A 16,120-nucleotide genomic window follows, 5' to 3' on the forward strand; every position below is an offset into this window, starting at 1 on the left:
ATATTCCTCTGCAGAATAAAAGTACTCAATTTCTTGCCCTTGCATTTAAGAACATCCACTGTATTTTGTTAAGAGATGGTTAAAAGGTACATGGTCCCCAAATTGTGGAAGTCATTATCCAATACCTGTAAATTCATTTCTCTATTTACGAGGGTTGAACGAAAAGTAATGCCTCCACCTTCGTTAATTGGGTTTGGATGGGAATATTTTAATAAATCAAATGCAGAAACAATTCTTAGAATGTGATCTTTAATTACCAATATTCACTTTTCTACATAATCACCTTAAATTGTCCTTGGGTGGCTGAATGGATTTGTTCCACATCAAATAACAAATTTGATGGTGGGTACCATATACTAAATAAACTTTTAGAATTAGAATCTTTTAGGCCCAAAGTAAGAACAGTACTAAGTCCAACTCTTTTCAGCAGTCTAGTCCAGACAATGAAATTGTCATCACCTTCATCATGTCAAGATATTAGCTCCCACCAAAAAGAAATCACATTTGCGACACACCGGATACTAGGATCTTCGATTGCCAATGCATAACCCAACACCTGTAACTCTTGGTAAACCGTAAGTGCAAAATATGCATTATGATTACAGAGTCAGTGTTTTACATATCTGTTAGATCTTTGCAACAGTGAAACCATGTTTATTAATTACAACATGTAAGTGCTATTTCATAAGAACATAAAGAAAAATATATCTTTATCAAGCAGCTGACATGCACTTGTTAGTTAATACAGCTTATTCTTCTAAAATTAATTTAACCCCCCTCCACACACACACACACACACACACACACACACACACACACACACACACACACACACACACACACACACAGACACACAGACAGAGAGTTTTTCACACCTGTTATTTCATCATAGCTATTCCTGTTCACACTGCTGAACATAAATTTGAGGTATAAAGGTAGAAGTGCTTACTGCTGCTATTTTAGTATGCAGCTGAGTGAGATGTGACTGTAATATGTGAAGAGAGGTAGCCGCTTCTTGAAGTTGTACCTGCGATCTGAGAAGTTGCTGGTTTGTCAAGTTCAGATCTCTGCCTGCACTTGTGAGAGTGCTGTATGCAAACTCTGATATATTCTTATAGAGTGAAATGTTACGCTCACCTGAAACAGTAAATTTTCAAGCATTGTGCTGTAAATTTTATTACACTCAATTCTACAAAATTAATTTTTTTTACTATCAGTCAATACTTGTCCCTTCAGAATTCATCTTTCTGTAATTATATTATCACTGGCTGCATTTCCTTTGACCCAACATCAAATTTCAACTGAAATATTCTACATTTACAATTTTTTTTTTAACAACTAATATTGTCCACAACCTTGTGAGCCTACAGCCACAGTTATAAGATTTATGAATATAACAATGCAATGACTAACATGAAATTATAGAATATTTCCCCTAAATGCCATTTCACATCTGAACAGAGTTTCTTTATGAATGCAGATGGTACGATTTAAATGTTGTTACATGAACAACAGCCTAACAGATAATAATGACAAGGGTATCAAACTACACAGTATGGTACTTTGAAGCTGCTCACAATTCACACACAATTTTAAAAATGTTGAAGGATAACCAATATATTTTAAGAGATAAAAACTGTTGTCCATAGGTGAAGCATTTCACAATTAAGAGTTTCCATCTAGATATTTTAAAATACAGAACAAAGATCAAAAAATAAGAAACCAGGTTGAGTTCAGACGACATTTTACTTTTTTCATAGTATGTTGATAGGCAAGGCCTACATTTGCGACTTGACATCTTTATGGGCAGCACTAAAGTGTTGTACGGAAAACACTAAATTGCATGATTCTGTTGCAAAGTGAGCCAATTGAAGCATGTGGGTCTCTTCATATATTGGGAGAGCTAACGCTGCGGTGATGCATTTGGTATCTCTCACGCCATGAAAAGTATTCCAGCAACTGATAGTAGATACAATGAAATCTACATTGTCATACATATTGATACCATGTTACACTTGGACAAGCTCTTCAGTGTGGTAGACAACTCCAGCTGTTGAGCTTTTCTACTTAAAAGTGCACCTAACAACTGCAAATAGGAACTCAATAAAATGAAAGTATCTCCATTATATCAAAACCAGATCAGTGATGTTACTTTTTCTACTCACATTAGAGAACAGGACAGGAAATTCAGGAAAGATAGTCTGCTTGTAAACTGAAAAGCGAGTAGCAATCACGGTAGGGGGAAGTTACCTTTCCTATAAGAATCCTGCTGCTGCCGTACAGGATCACTTAATAACCAACGTATGTAGATGTTGTCCATGTGTGTTTCTTGCATTAGTATTATTAGTAACTCTTGTCTGTATTCCAGGTACTGTTAGCACACTTTGTAGAAAATAACTCACCGGACACACATGTGCACTATGTTGCTAGTGATTCATAAGGCGCACGGCAGAAGGCTTGGTATAACTTTGTGAAGCACCTGGTAGTTGCTTCTTGTGGTTTAGTGGGATAGATATGAATGGGGAGTCACCTGATTGCTGTTTTGTTTGTAGGCGTATCCAGGATGGAACTGCACGAAAACAATCTGGCAACCTTCACTCACATTTCTACCCTCCACTCTGTTGCAACCCCAGAATACAATTTCTCTATTAATTTGGTCCTACTCCACTTAGATGTGGCACACACTGAATATTTGTTTTTAACCTATTTTATTTAAAAATAAACATTTATTTTATACCATCAATAATATTTTTAATAATCTGTTTTTTTTGCATCCACTGCAATGCAGGAACAGGATTTTTATTATGTTTTTCATGGCACTTCCTCCTGCCACAGCAAAATAAAAAATTAAAAAAATAAACTGCAGTTATATGAATTTTTTCTGCTAATTTCCCTCATTGACTCTACTATGTTACCTAGTCTGTTTATAATTATTTCAAATATAACAATGCAATCACAAATGAAATGCACTTATATTGCGTATTGCAGACTGTCTAGTAATGATCATTGGATACAGATATGGCTCTCCGCAGTCCATACATAAATTCCAGGAATGTTCCCACCAACGTTTACAAAAGCTGGCATTAACTTTGGGTATTTATTTACATTTTTCTACCTTAAGTCCTGAAGTGAATGCCTTTTGCAAATGCCAGAAATTATAATAATAAAAGAATTGGAACTAACAACACAGTGTCACATAATGAACTTATCATATTACATCTGTTTTATAAATATACACTATGTGATCAAAAGTATCCAGACACCCCCAAAAACATATATTTTTCATATTAGGTGCATTGTGCTGCCACCTACTGCCAGCTACTCCATATCAGCAACCCCAGTAGTCATTAGACATGGTGAGAGCAGAAAGGGGCGCTCTGCGGAACTCCTGGTCTATAAACGTGATCAGGTGATCGAGTGTCAGTTGTGTCATAAGTCTGTATGCGAGAGTTCCACACACCTAAACATCCCTATGTCCACTGTTTCCGATGTGATAGTGAAGTGGAAACGTGAAGGGACACGTACAGCTCAAAAGCGTACAGGCCGGCCTCCTCTGAAGACTAACAGATACCGCCGACAGTTGAAGAGGATCGTATAATGTAATAGCCAGACATCTATCCACACCCTCACACGGGAATTCCATACTGCATCAGGATCCACTGCAAGTACTATGAAAATTAGGCGGGAAGTGAGAAAGCTCGGATTTCATGGTTGAGTGGCTGCTCATAAGCCACACATCATGCCGGTAAATGCCAAACAACGCCTCCCTTAGTGTAAGGAGCGTAAACATTGGACGATTAAATATTGGAAAAACCATGTGTGGAGTGATTAATCACAGTACACAACGTGGTAATCCGATGGCAGGGTGCGGGTATGGTGAATGCCCAGTGAATGTTATCTGCCAGCGTGTGTAGTGCCAACAGTAAAATTCGGAGGCGGTGGTGCTATGGTGTGGTCGTGTTTTTCAGGGAGGGGGGCCTTGCATCTCTTGTTGTTTTGCACGACACTATCACAGCAAAGGCCTACATTAATGTTTTAAGCACCTTCTTGTTTCCCACTGTCAAATAGCAATTCGGGGATGGCAACTGGATCTTTCAACACAATCGAGCACCTTTTAAGTCATTTTCAGCTAGGTGTCTGGGTACTTTTGATCAAATAGTGTACAAAACAGTTCACACATAATGCTTCATTCTCAGTCACAATGGAAGCAATATCATAGTATTTCAGAACTGCCACTTAAAATTCTTTAAGTAAATATAAACAACGTCCTACCACAATTTTTTTAAATTTTGTGTTGAAATCATTTCCTCTACATGTTCTGTGTGTTTGATAGCCAAATCAATAGCCAATTTGATAACCAAATCAAACCACTGATTTACAAGTTTCAAGATATTATTTTAGTTATTTGTGGAACACAATCATATACTGTCCTTGGGCTCTGATCGTGTGCAGGATTGCGTAAATTTCCTCCAACTTGTTGACCCACAAAAATTAAATACAAACAGAAAGAAATAACATTTTTTGAAGTAATTCTGCTTATGTCACAAATAAAGGACAATTAAATGACAACAAGACAGACTATACAATCAACATGTGGCTGACGTCGGTAACTGAGGTAGCTGCATGTACGGAAGTGCCCTCTACTGGGACTCAGGAAGGAACAGTGCAAACATTCACTGCTGTGCCACTTGTCTGTTAGGCACGCTTGACATGAGGTGGAAGTGTCGTGTGTGCATCCTACTTAAGTATGGAGGCCAGGCCGGAAAGAGGAACAGCAAGGTGTAGTACCACTTCTGACTCTGAAAGGAGTGTCAGGAACTGAAATTCATGCCCAAATGTCTGCTGTGTATGACAAACACAGTATGTCACATGCACATGTGTTTGCAGGGAATACATAATTTCGAGAAGGTTGGGTGTCGTTTAAAGATACCAGACAACCAGGACACACTCATTGTGTCATTACCCCTTCTGTCACTGCTGTAGTTGATGCTGCCATCAGTAACAACTGACAGAGGACAGTGGAAGACATTCACTGTTCATGTCATCATGACAGTGTGTCTCAAGTTTCCAAAAATCTTGTGCATAGTCAGTTCCCCTCACCCTCATGGAGCATAATTTGAACAAAATGTCGACACCACTGCAGCACCTGGAACACTATCATGATGAAGAGTATTATTTCCTGTCCTGTATAGTCACAGGAGATGAAACACTGTCATCATTTTGAGCTGGAGAGCAAGCATCAGAGCCAAAAGTGAAAGTACAAGATTCGGCTTCACTGAAAAATCCGGAAGCCAGGCACACCAGTCACAATGACCTTTTTCTTTGACTGCAGAGGCCCACTGCTCATTGACTTTCTGGAACACAGTGTCACAATTAACCATCTGACAGTGGACAATTTTTAACTTTTCCATACAAAATAACAGGGCATTTTTATTCTATCAGCAGAATAGTTGCAAGGACAAAATTAGAGAAATGTAACAAGAAAACCAAAAAGTTATTTTAGAGCTGACTTTTAATTGACACTTAAAGAAAATAATGCGAGAAATGTGATATCTCACTGAACACTATAAAAGCAGAAGAAACACACACAAATTTTCTGAGTGTTGTATATCTCAAAGCAAGGTTCCATACACAAGCCTAGGAATATGGTTATGAAATTGCTAGCAAGAGTAGATACACAAGTAAAAGTATGCGAGAGAGACTGTAAAATATATAAAATTTGACTCCCATGTTTCCAAGTGGAAAAAATAGTGTCCTCTGATGTTCCAGAGCAATAGGAAAGGATTTAATGGCAAAATCGCACCCAACAATGTTCAAAAGCAACAGAAAAGTACTAAAAGTGAAAAATTGTACGACTTCTGATATGCAAGCAGAACAGAAATTAAGTCCAACATGATAATCACAGGCCCCGCAAAATTAATGGTAAAAAGCTAAAACAATTGTCCATGTTGCCTGCAACTGGAGTGTTAACATACAGTGGTATGTGGATGCTTTGCAGAAACTGAAGCACGCCCCCTAGTCCAAATGCCCAAGAATGTTTATGGATGGCATCATTTGTCGCACAATAATGCCTACCCCCATGCTGCCTAGGTTGTTTCGACTATGGTGCACAAGCTTCACTGGAAAACCCTCCATACAATCCCAATCTCTTCCCATGCAGTGTCCGTATTTTTCAAGCCCTCAAGAAAGACATTTTTGGCTGCCGATTTGCTTCAAATGAAGAGATACCTGCCCGGGTACAACCATGGTTCTGGAGGGAACTGCAAACAGTAATGGTGATTACTTTTGAAATACTACACAGTTTACTTACTTTTTTCTATCTGTCTTATTTTCATTTGACTGCTCCTTATATAAGGTCTTACTGCCCTTTCCAACAGCAATATTCTGTTGAAGTATATGTCCAAAAGTAAATCAAATGGATTGGGTGTTGGTAATCTGTCATCATCATCATCATCATCATCATCTAAGACTGATTATTGCCTTTCAGTGTTCAGTCTGGAGCATAGCCCCCTTATAAAATTCCTCCACGATCCCCTATTCAGTGCTAACATTGGTGCCTCTTCTGATGTTAAACCTATTACTTCAAAATCATTCTTAACTGAATCCAGGTACCTTCTCCTTGGTCTGCCCCGACTCCTCCTACCCTCTACTGCTGAACCCGTGAGTCTCTTGGGTAATCTTGCTTCTCCCATGCGTGTAACATGACCCCACCATCTAAGCCTGTTCGCCCTGACTGCTAAATCTATAGAGTTCATTCCCAGTTTTTCTTTGATTTCCTCGTTGTGGACACCCTCCTGCCATTGTTCCCATCTACAAGTACCTTCAATCATCCTAGCTACTTTCATATCCGTAACCTCAACCTTGTTGATAAGGTAACCTGAATCCACCCAGCTTACGCTCCCATACAACAAAGTTGGTCGAAAGATTTCAACATCCTATAATTTAAAGGCTGAAGTACAAGCTGCTACCCGAGCAACAGAAACTTGCCAATCGGCTCTAGATCAGTTTCTAGTGAAGAAGAGTTCACACAATGCCTCACAAAATTTTTCAATGCAGGTTTTAGTGACCGTCTTGCTCAAATATTAAGCATAAAAGAACAGGGCAGTATTATTAACAACATGTCTTTCAGAACCGCGTGTAGAAGTTATAATCAGGATAATGTAAACTACTTCAACAGCTTGTTACAGAAAGCAAAATGGTCAGAACTGTACAAAATGAATGATATAAATGAAAAATTGGACGCTTTCATCGATACATTAGCCCGTTTCTTTGAAATTGCATTCCCACTGAAAACATTAACCATACGGGGCAACTCTAGAACAAACAGCTGGATCACAAGGGGAATAAGGGTTTCAAACCAGAAGAAAAAACTACTTCATGAAATATGTAACACAAAAAATTCCTCACCTGAAGTATGCACATACTATAAAAAATACTCCAAAATATTAAGAAAAATAATAAAAGCAGCAAAAATAATGCATAATGATGAATTTATTTATAATTCAGCTAATAAACCAAAGGTTATGTTGGGTGTTACAAAAAAAGAATCTGGAGAATACAAACAACTTTGCAAAAATATAACACTATCACATAAAAATAAAAAAGTAGCAAACTCCTTAGAAGTAGCCAACGCATTTAACAACTTTTTCACAGATGTTGCTGATAATATGTTACAATCAAACTTTAAGAGTACCCAGGAAAATGAATATAAAATAAGTGCACGTAGAGGACAATGTATGTCAGTTCTGTTTCAGAAGATGCAGTAGCTAAAGCAATAAAAGGACTAAAAAAATTCCAAGTCTACAGAAAGTGACAGTATACCTGCTACAATATTAAAGAAGAGCACATCAAACCTAATTGAAATACTCGCACACTTATGTGAATGCTCACTTCAGGAAGGCACTTTCCCCAATGTATTGAAAACATCAAAGTTACTTCTGTATATAAAAAAGGTGATAAAGACAATGTAAATAACTACAGACCCATCACAATTTCCTCCTGCACCTCTAAAATACTAGAAAAAGCTATGTATGACAATCTAATGAAATTTATAAATAAAAACAGCATCCTATGCTATGAACAACATGGATTCAGAAATAAGACATCAACGACAACTGCTATTTACAAGTGCATCAATTCCATCCTCAACCATGGACAAAAAGCAAGAATTAATAGGAGTATTTGTTTACTTGTCAAAAGCTTTTGACACAGTGGATCATAAAATTCTGCTATCAACGCTTGAAAGATACTGTATTCAAGGTCTGTCCAACAAATGGATCAGTTTCTTCCTGACTAATCTAAAGCAGACAGTGTGCATCAAATCACACAAATATTTAACTAAAAACTGTATCTGAACACTTATCCGACTACAATGAAATGTGGTGTACCTCAAGGATCAGTAATGCGACCCCTTTTGTACATAAATGATCTAAACTTAAATGTTGATGTACAAAAAAACAATCATATTTGCAGATGACACAATGATTCTGCTAAAAGGAAGACAACACTGATCAGTTATAGCAGACAGTAAATGTGGCCACGAAACAACTTAGCAGCTGGGCACAGAGTAATCAACTAGTAATAAATAGCAAAAAAAAAAACATTGCACTAAAATTCTACAATGTTCCTAACAAGTCTCTATTGATGACAAACCAGTTGGTAACAATGCTGAAACAAAATTCTTAGGACTTTGGCTGCAGAGCAATGTCAGATGGACTAAGCATGCGGAATATCTCAATGCAGAACTGAGCAAAACATGTTACCTTCTTTGCTCATTAAAATCATGCTGTAGTGAGAAAACAGTAATGAATGCATATCATGCCTACTTTCATTCTCATCTTAGATATGGGGTCACCTTCTGGCGAAAATCTAGAACAGCTAATAGCACTTTTAAACTACAAAAAAGGGTCATTAGAATCTTGTTTGGGTGCAAGCCTCAAGACTCTTGTAAACCTCTGTTTAAGAAATCTGGTATTCCTCCATTACCATGGTTATACATTATGGAAAACCTTTTGTTCTGTAAATTAAATGTAATATGTAAGAAGTGCAGACTGCAAGAAAACTGTGATACACATGATGACTTTACCAGACAAAACAGAAACTTACATATAACTCAAATCAGCACACCTCTGTGCCAAAAAGGTAAGTTTCACATGGGAGTTAAGCTTTATAACAAACTTCCTGAAAACATAAAAGCTATTACAGAGGTCAATATCTTTTGAGCATCTCTAAAGTCCTATTTACAGCATCACTACTTTTACTCCATTGAAGAATATTTAAACTTACAAAGTGTGTTATATAAAAACTTATGTATAAAGTGTATTATTGTAACCTTAAATACATATGCCTAGAAATGACTTTCAGTTATATATTTATAACTTGACTTGTCCAATGTCTTATGCATAAGTTGCTTTGTAGACAACAGGACCAATAAATACTATAACTCAATCCCTTGGTCAGGGTATAAACAGCCCAATAATATATAATATATAATGTATGCCTATGGGCATGTTTTGATAGCTCACTAAAGAGATGTAAGACAACTAATTTTTCCACAAACAAAATTAATATGCTTCATCCACTGAACATTTTCATCCACACAATGCCAAGAAATTAAAATGTACCAGTTTTGGTTGCTAATGTAGTACAAGCATAACTAACAATGGTGTTTTTTTTTTTTTTTTGTTATGGTTTTAGGACGCAAAACTGCTATGGTCATTAGCGCTCGGTCTGTGACTAAGGGTGAGGGGGGGGGCAAAAAAAAAAAAAAAAAAAAAAAAAAAAAAAAAAAAAAAAAAAAAAAAAAAAACGAAACTGCAAACCAGCAGCGATGGGAGCGAAACTCAAAAAATTGGGGAAACTAAAAACAGAAGGAAAGCTAAAAAAACCACTATAGAAGGGGGGCTGTTTGACCCCAAAAAGAGCTTCAAATGACTGATGTCATCTCACTGGCACTAATAAACTCGAGAACACGATCGGCTGAGCGTGCGTCATCTGCTAAAATGGAAGATATATCAGGCGACAGCTGTAAATGGGTGCGTAATGGAGTAAAATAGGGGCACTCAAGTAAGAGGTGTCTCACCATCCACAGCTGAGAGCAGTGGGGACAGAGTGGGGGAGGATCACCACTGAAAAGATGTCGATGGCTGAAAGACAGTGCCCTAACCGGAATCTAGTTAAAATACCTCCTCCTGACGACGAGCTCGGGAGGAAGAGGTCCAAGCACAGGGAAAAGCTTTCACGTCCCGCAATTTATTATTGGGAAGTGTCAACCAATGTGCGTGCCATAAAAGAGCAACATGACGACATAAAACACTCCGCCGATCGGCGAAGGGAATCATGCGAATAGCGGGCTGAAGAAGAAAGATTGCAGCCTTGGCCGCTATATTGGCCTCATTTCCACAGATACCAACAAGGTCCTAGGATCCACAGAAACGCCACAGACGTCCCCCAAGTGGAGCAAGTGGAGGCAGTACTGAATCTGGTGGACCAAAGGGTGGACAGGGTAGAGAGCTTGGAGACAGGAGAGAGCTGAGCGAATCTGAGAAGATAACATACTGTATCCACTGATGGCGACGGATGTATTGGACAGCCTGGAGAACAGCATAAAGCTCCGCAGTAAAAACCGAACACTGGTCGGGAAGCCGAAATCGATTGGGGGTGTCGCCAACAATATAGGCACTCCCAACTGCAATAGATGTTTTTGAGCCATCAGTGCAAATAAATGTGGCATCCATTTGTGCGCATAGAGCAACAAATGCCCGATGATAAACAAGAGAAGGGGTACCACCCTTGGGAAACTGACAAAGGTCACAGAGCAGGCACATCCGGGGCCAGAGTCAAGGCGGTGCTGAACTCCAAGTTGTCAAGAGAGTTTTACGAAAGTGGAAGGAAAGAGAATGGAGCAGTTGACGGAAGCGGACTCCCGGTGGTAGCACGGAGGAAGGGTTGCCTGCATACCCTAAATCCAAGGAGGTGTCGAAAAAAATGTCATGGGTCGGATTAGCAGGCATAGAAGACAGATGACTAGCATAACGACTCAGAAGGACAGCTCGCCGATTGGGCAGCAGAGGTTCAGCAGTCTCATCATAAAGGCTTTCCACAGGGCTGGTGTAAAAAGCTCCAGACACTAAACGTAATCCACAGTGGTGGACAGAGTCGAGACGCCGAAGAACAGACGGCCGAGCAGAGGAGTAAACTATGCTTCCATAGTCCAATTTCGAGCACACTAAGGCGCGATAGAGGCGGAGAAGGACCACTCAGTCCGCTCCCCAGGAGGTGCCATTTAGGACACGGAGGGTGCTGAGGGATCGCAGACAGCAAGCCGAAAGATAGGGAACGTGGGAGGACCAGCACAGTTTTCTGTGAAACATAAGATCCCAGAATTTAGCGACGTCCGCGAACAGAAGGTTGACAGAGCCTAGATGTAAGGAAGGCGGGAGAAACTCTGTACGATGCCAAAAATGAACACAAACGGTCTCACTGGGAGAAAAGCGGAAGCCGTTTTTGATGCTCTAAGAGTGGAGGCAATCGAGACATCTTTGAAGACGTTGGGCAAGAAGGCTGGTCCGTTGAGAGCTGTAGTAGATCGCAAAATCGTCCACAAAGAGGGAGCCTGAGACATCAGGAAGGAGACAATCCATAATTGGATTGATGGCAATGGCAAACAGTACAACACTCAGCAAGGAGTAGTGTCCAACCATACATTCATGAAGAAAAAGGGGCAGCCGACTTCGAAATTCCAAGAGAACAATGTGCGGAGGATGCCTGCCCTCCAACAAGTATTGTATGCTCTCTCCAGATCAAAAATTATTGCTACTGTTTGGCGTTTCCTGAGAAAAATTTCATGATATAAGTGGAGAGAGCAACAAGATAGTCAACCGCAGAATGATGCTTTCGGAAACCGCATTGGGCAGATGTTAAAAGACTTCGGGACTCCAACCACCAGGCTAAACGGCAATTCACCATACGCTCCAAAACCTTACATACACTACTCGTGAGAGAAATTGGGCGATAGCTAGAGGGGAGATGTTTTGTCCTTTCCAGGTTTCGGAACAGGAACAATGATAGCTTTCCGCCATCGTCTGGGAAAAGTACTGTCGGTCCAAATTCGATTATAAATGCGAAGGAGGTAACACAGACTATCATATGATAAATGCAGCAAGATTTGGATGTGGATACCATCTGGTCCTGGGGCCGAAGAGCGTGAAGAAGAGAGTGCGTGTTGGAGTTCCCGCATGGAGAAAACAGTATTATAGCTTTCGCGATTTTGAGAGGAGAAAGCAAGAGGTTGCACTTCCACTATATGTTTCTTCGGGATAAATGCTGGCGGGTAATTTGAAGAGCTCGAAATCTCAGCAAAGTGTTGACTCAATGAGTTAGAAATTGCAACGGGGACCACTAATTTATCATGCACGATAGTGAGCCCAGAGACTGGGGAGAAACTAGGTGCGCCAGATAACCGTCGAATCCAACTCCAAACTTCCGAGGAGGGAGTGAAGGTGTTAAATGAGCTAGTAAAGATGTCCCAGCTGGCCTTCTTGCTATCGTGGATGACGCGACGGCATTGTGCACGGAACTGCTTATAGCGGATACAGTTGGCCAAAGTAGGATGGTGGCAGAAAACACGAAGAGCACGTCGCTGCTCACGTGTTGCATCTCGGCATGCCTCGTTGCACCAAGGAACTGGGGGGTGGCGGGGCAAGTCGGAGGTGCGAGGTATTGAACGTTCTGCAGCTGTAAGAATAACTTCTGTAATATGAGTGACCTCATTGTCAACACTAGGAAAGTGACAGTCATCGAATGTCGCTAGAGACGAAAAGTGTGTCCAATCGGCTTGGGCAAACGTCCAGTGTCTCGGGCACATATATGGCAGTTGTGGTTGCAATCTAAGGACACATGGAAAGTGGTCACTGGAGTGTGTATCAGCAAGAGCGAACCATTCAAAGCTCCAAGCTAGCGGAACAGTACTGACCGCAAGGTCCAAATGAGAGAAATTTGTCGTGGAGGCAGACAAAAATGTAGGGTCCCCAGTGTTGAGGCAAACAAGATCCACTTGGTGGAAGACGTCTGTCAATAGTGAGCCGCGCAGACAAGGACGCGGGGATCCCCAAAGCGGGTGGTGGGAACTGAAGTCCCCAACCAGCAAATAGGGAGGCGGAAGCTGACCAAAAAGATGAAGGAGATCAGCTCTTGCCATTGGTGTGGATGATGGAATGTACACAGTGCAAAGAGAGAAGGTGTATCCAGAAAGGGAAAGACGAACAGAGAGAGCTTGGAAGGAACTGTTTAAGGGGATTGGGTAATAATGGACAGTATTGTGTAGAAGAATCATGAGTCCTCCATGTGCTGGAGTGCCTTCAACAGAGAGGAGATCAAATCGGACTGACTGAAAATGGGGGAAAACAAAGCGATTGTGGGGACGCAGCTTTGTTTCCTGAAGACAAAAGATGACCGGTGGGTAGGATCATAAGAGAATCGACAATTCATCCCGATTGGCTTGAATGCCACAGATATTCCAATGGATAATGGACATAGGGTGGACAGAAAAGGGAAGAATGCGACCAAGGTTACCCTCAACTCAACAACTGCTCAGACCTTGCGAGCGACAGCATGGAACGGCACTTAGCCAAAGGCAGAAGATCCACATCCATAGGTTGTCTGGGAGCAGCTCCTGCCACCAGCGATCGGCAGTTTGATCGGCCACCAGCAGTGCGCCTCGGTGACACAGAAGATGGCCGAGGGCGGTTACCACCAGGTGGTGCTGTGGAGGAGAGACGCCGTAGGGGAGAAGGAGAGGAACTGGGTTTCTTATTAGCCTTCTTGGAAACTGGACGTTGAGATGATGGAGGAACCAATGGTTGTGAAGTTGGGGTACATAAAAAATCTTATCGAGTAGGCTCTTTTTTGGAACTCTGGGTGTCTGATTTGGGGGCTCGAGATTTAGCAGAGCCCGATGAAGGGCGAGTCAGAGTGAGCAGGTGAGAGTGGGGACGTTGAACGGGTGATCTTTGCGCTGACCGATTTGACGAGCGTGGCACTAAAGGCGAGATCACAAGTCTGCATGGCTGTCTTCTTTGTTGGATGAGGAGAGGCAAGGACAGTGCTGTATTTACCTGTGTGAGGCACAGTGGGCTTTCGACTGGCAAATAACTTTCAAGCAGCAAAGGTCGATGCCTTTTCCTTCACTCTAATTTCCTGAATGAGCCGTTCGTCTTTAAAAATGGGGCAATCTCGAGAGGAAGCAGCGTGGTCACCCATACAGTTGATGCAACGAGGGGATGAAGGTGGACAAGCATCCTCATGGGCGTCCCTGTAACACGTAATGCATTTGGCCGGATTGGAACAGAACTGGCTGGTATGATTGAACTGCTGACACTGATAGCAAAGCATAGGGTTTGGGATGTAAGGGCGAACGGAAATTATCCCATAGCCTGCTTTTATGTTTGATGGAAGTTGAACTCTGTCAAATGTCAAGAAGACAGTACAGGTTGGAACAATGTTCTTGACAACCCTTTTCATGACTAACAGCCATTACGCCCTGGTCAGACAGGTAGTTTAGAATTTCCTTGTCGGACAATCCATCTAGGGAGCGTGTATAAACGACCCCTGCGTGATGAATTTAAAGTGCGGTCCGCTTCCACCCGGACAGGGAAGGTGTGTAGCAGAGAAGCACGCAGCATTTTTTGTACCTGGAGGTCACGGACTGTTTCTAACAAGGTGCCATTTGGTAAATGGGAACAAGGCTTTACAGGACCTGCAATTGCATCAACGCCTTTTTCAATAATGAAAGGGTTAACTGTGGAGAAGTATTGACCTTCGTCTGACCGAGAAACAACAAGGAACTGTGGTAACGATGGAAGAACTGTCCGTGGCTGAGACTCGTTGAACTTACGCTTGGGAGCTGACACAGTAGATGATCAGGAAACCATTGCGGAACTATCCCCCGTGATTACCGGCATCTCCGATGGCACGCTCCTTCCTTGTGGGGGCCCTCTCTGAGGGCACTCCCGCCTTAGGTGATTGTTCACACCTCAGGTCACACCTCCCAAAAAACGGACTGAGGGACCAATTGGCACTTTTGGAAGGTATCGGCTCGGGTAATCACCCCTCCCTGAGCCTGGCCATTACCAGGGGGTACATACGTGTCCTACCTGTATACCCGTGGTGGGGAATTACGCGTTACCCCGTCACCAGCTGCGCATGGGAATGCGTGGGTCGGCCTTCGGACGCGCACAGGAAGGAAAAACGAGAAAGTGAGGAACAAAGAAAAGGAAAGGAGAAAAGAGTAAAGAGAAGAGGTAAGGAAAAAAGAAGGACAGAGGAAGGACAAAGACTTGCCAGCAGAGAAAGCATAGAAGAGAGACCGAATTACAGTTTCGAGCATCCATCTCTGGACGTAGGCACTAAACATACTCTCAGAGGGGAAGAAAGGGAAGGGAAGAGGCGGAAGTGAGGGGGAAGGGAAGAGGCGGAGGTGAGGGGGAGGGGGAGGGGAAGATGGGCGATGGGGAAGGATGCGGAAAAGGAAGGTGTGCAGCCCCGAAAGGAAGGAGGGCCACACTAGCTTGGGGTCCCGTGCCTCACTACGCACATATCCACAAAAGAGTTGTGGACCCCCTGGGAGGGGCTAGATATGGCTGTCAACAACATGTTTAGTGACATTCTCACTGACGTTCTGACCAGTGACATATTTTATTATTTCAGTTACATCCTTGGTCTCAAAATATAGCAGCTCCTCACACACACTATCAAAGAATAAGACTGTGGTGGAGTTGTGCCATGTCATTAACAACTATCTGGAAGAGAAGAAGACGAAGTATTTAGCCAGGAGGTAACCCCAGATGTACTATATTAACTGATGAATTGAAACTTTATAATCTTATCTATTGTCTACATTATCTTTGTACTTTGGCTATAATTCATTAGGTATGTGCTAAAAGATATATACATTAACCCCCCAATGTTACGGGATTTCACGTTTCCTAGAAGTAATCTATGGTTTATCAAGTCTGAAGCTTTTGTTAGAACTAAACATATACTGCATTATGCATCTCTTAGATCACCATACAACATATTTCATGGAAGAACTGTGTAATTTATATAGTCATTCTAAGCTCTT

General features: G+C 41.5%; 1 protein-coding gene across 2 annotated transcripts in view; it reads right to left on the reverse strand.

The window, feature by feature from the left end:
• Window positions 1–232: 232 nt before the first annotated feature.
• LOC126298368 (biogenesis of lysosome-related organelles complex 1 subunit 3) overlaps window positions 233–16,120 on the reverse strand; it is a 52,658-nt gene continuing 36,770 nt past the window's right edge. For both annotated transcript variants that reach the window (XM_049989669.1, XM_049989670.1), the window contains exon 4: window positions 233–1,137. In XM_049989669.1, the coding sequence (XP_049845626.1) occupies window positions 893–1,137 (245 nt within the window). In that variant the 3' untranslated portion in view covers window positions 233–892. The remainder of the gene's footprint in view (window positions 1,138–16,120) is intronic.

Source organism: Schistocerca gregaria, chromosome X, assembly GCF_023897955.1.
Source record: "Schistocerca gregaria isolate iqSchGreg1 chromosome X, iqSchGreg1.2, whole genome shotgun sequence".
Taxonomy (NCBI): Eukaryota; Metazoa; Arthropoda; class Insecta; order Orthoptera; family Acrididae; genus Schistocerca; species Schistocerca gregaria.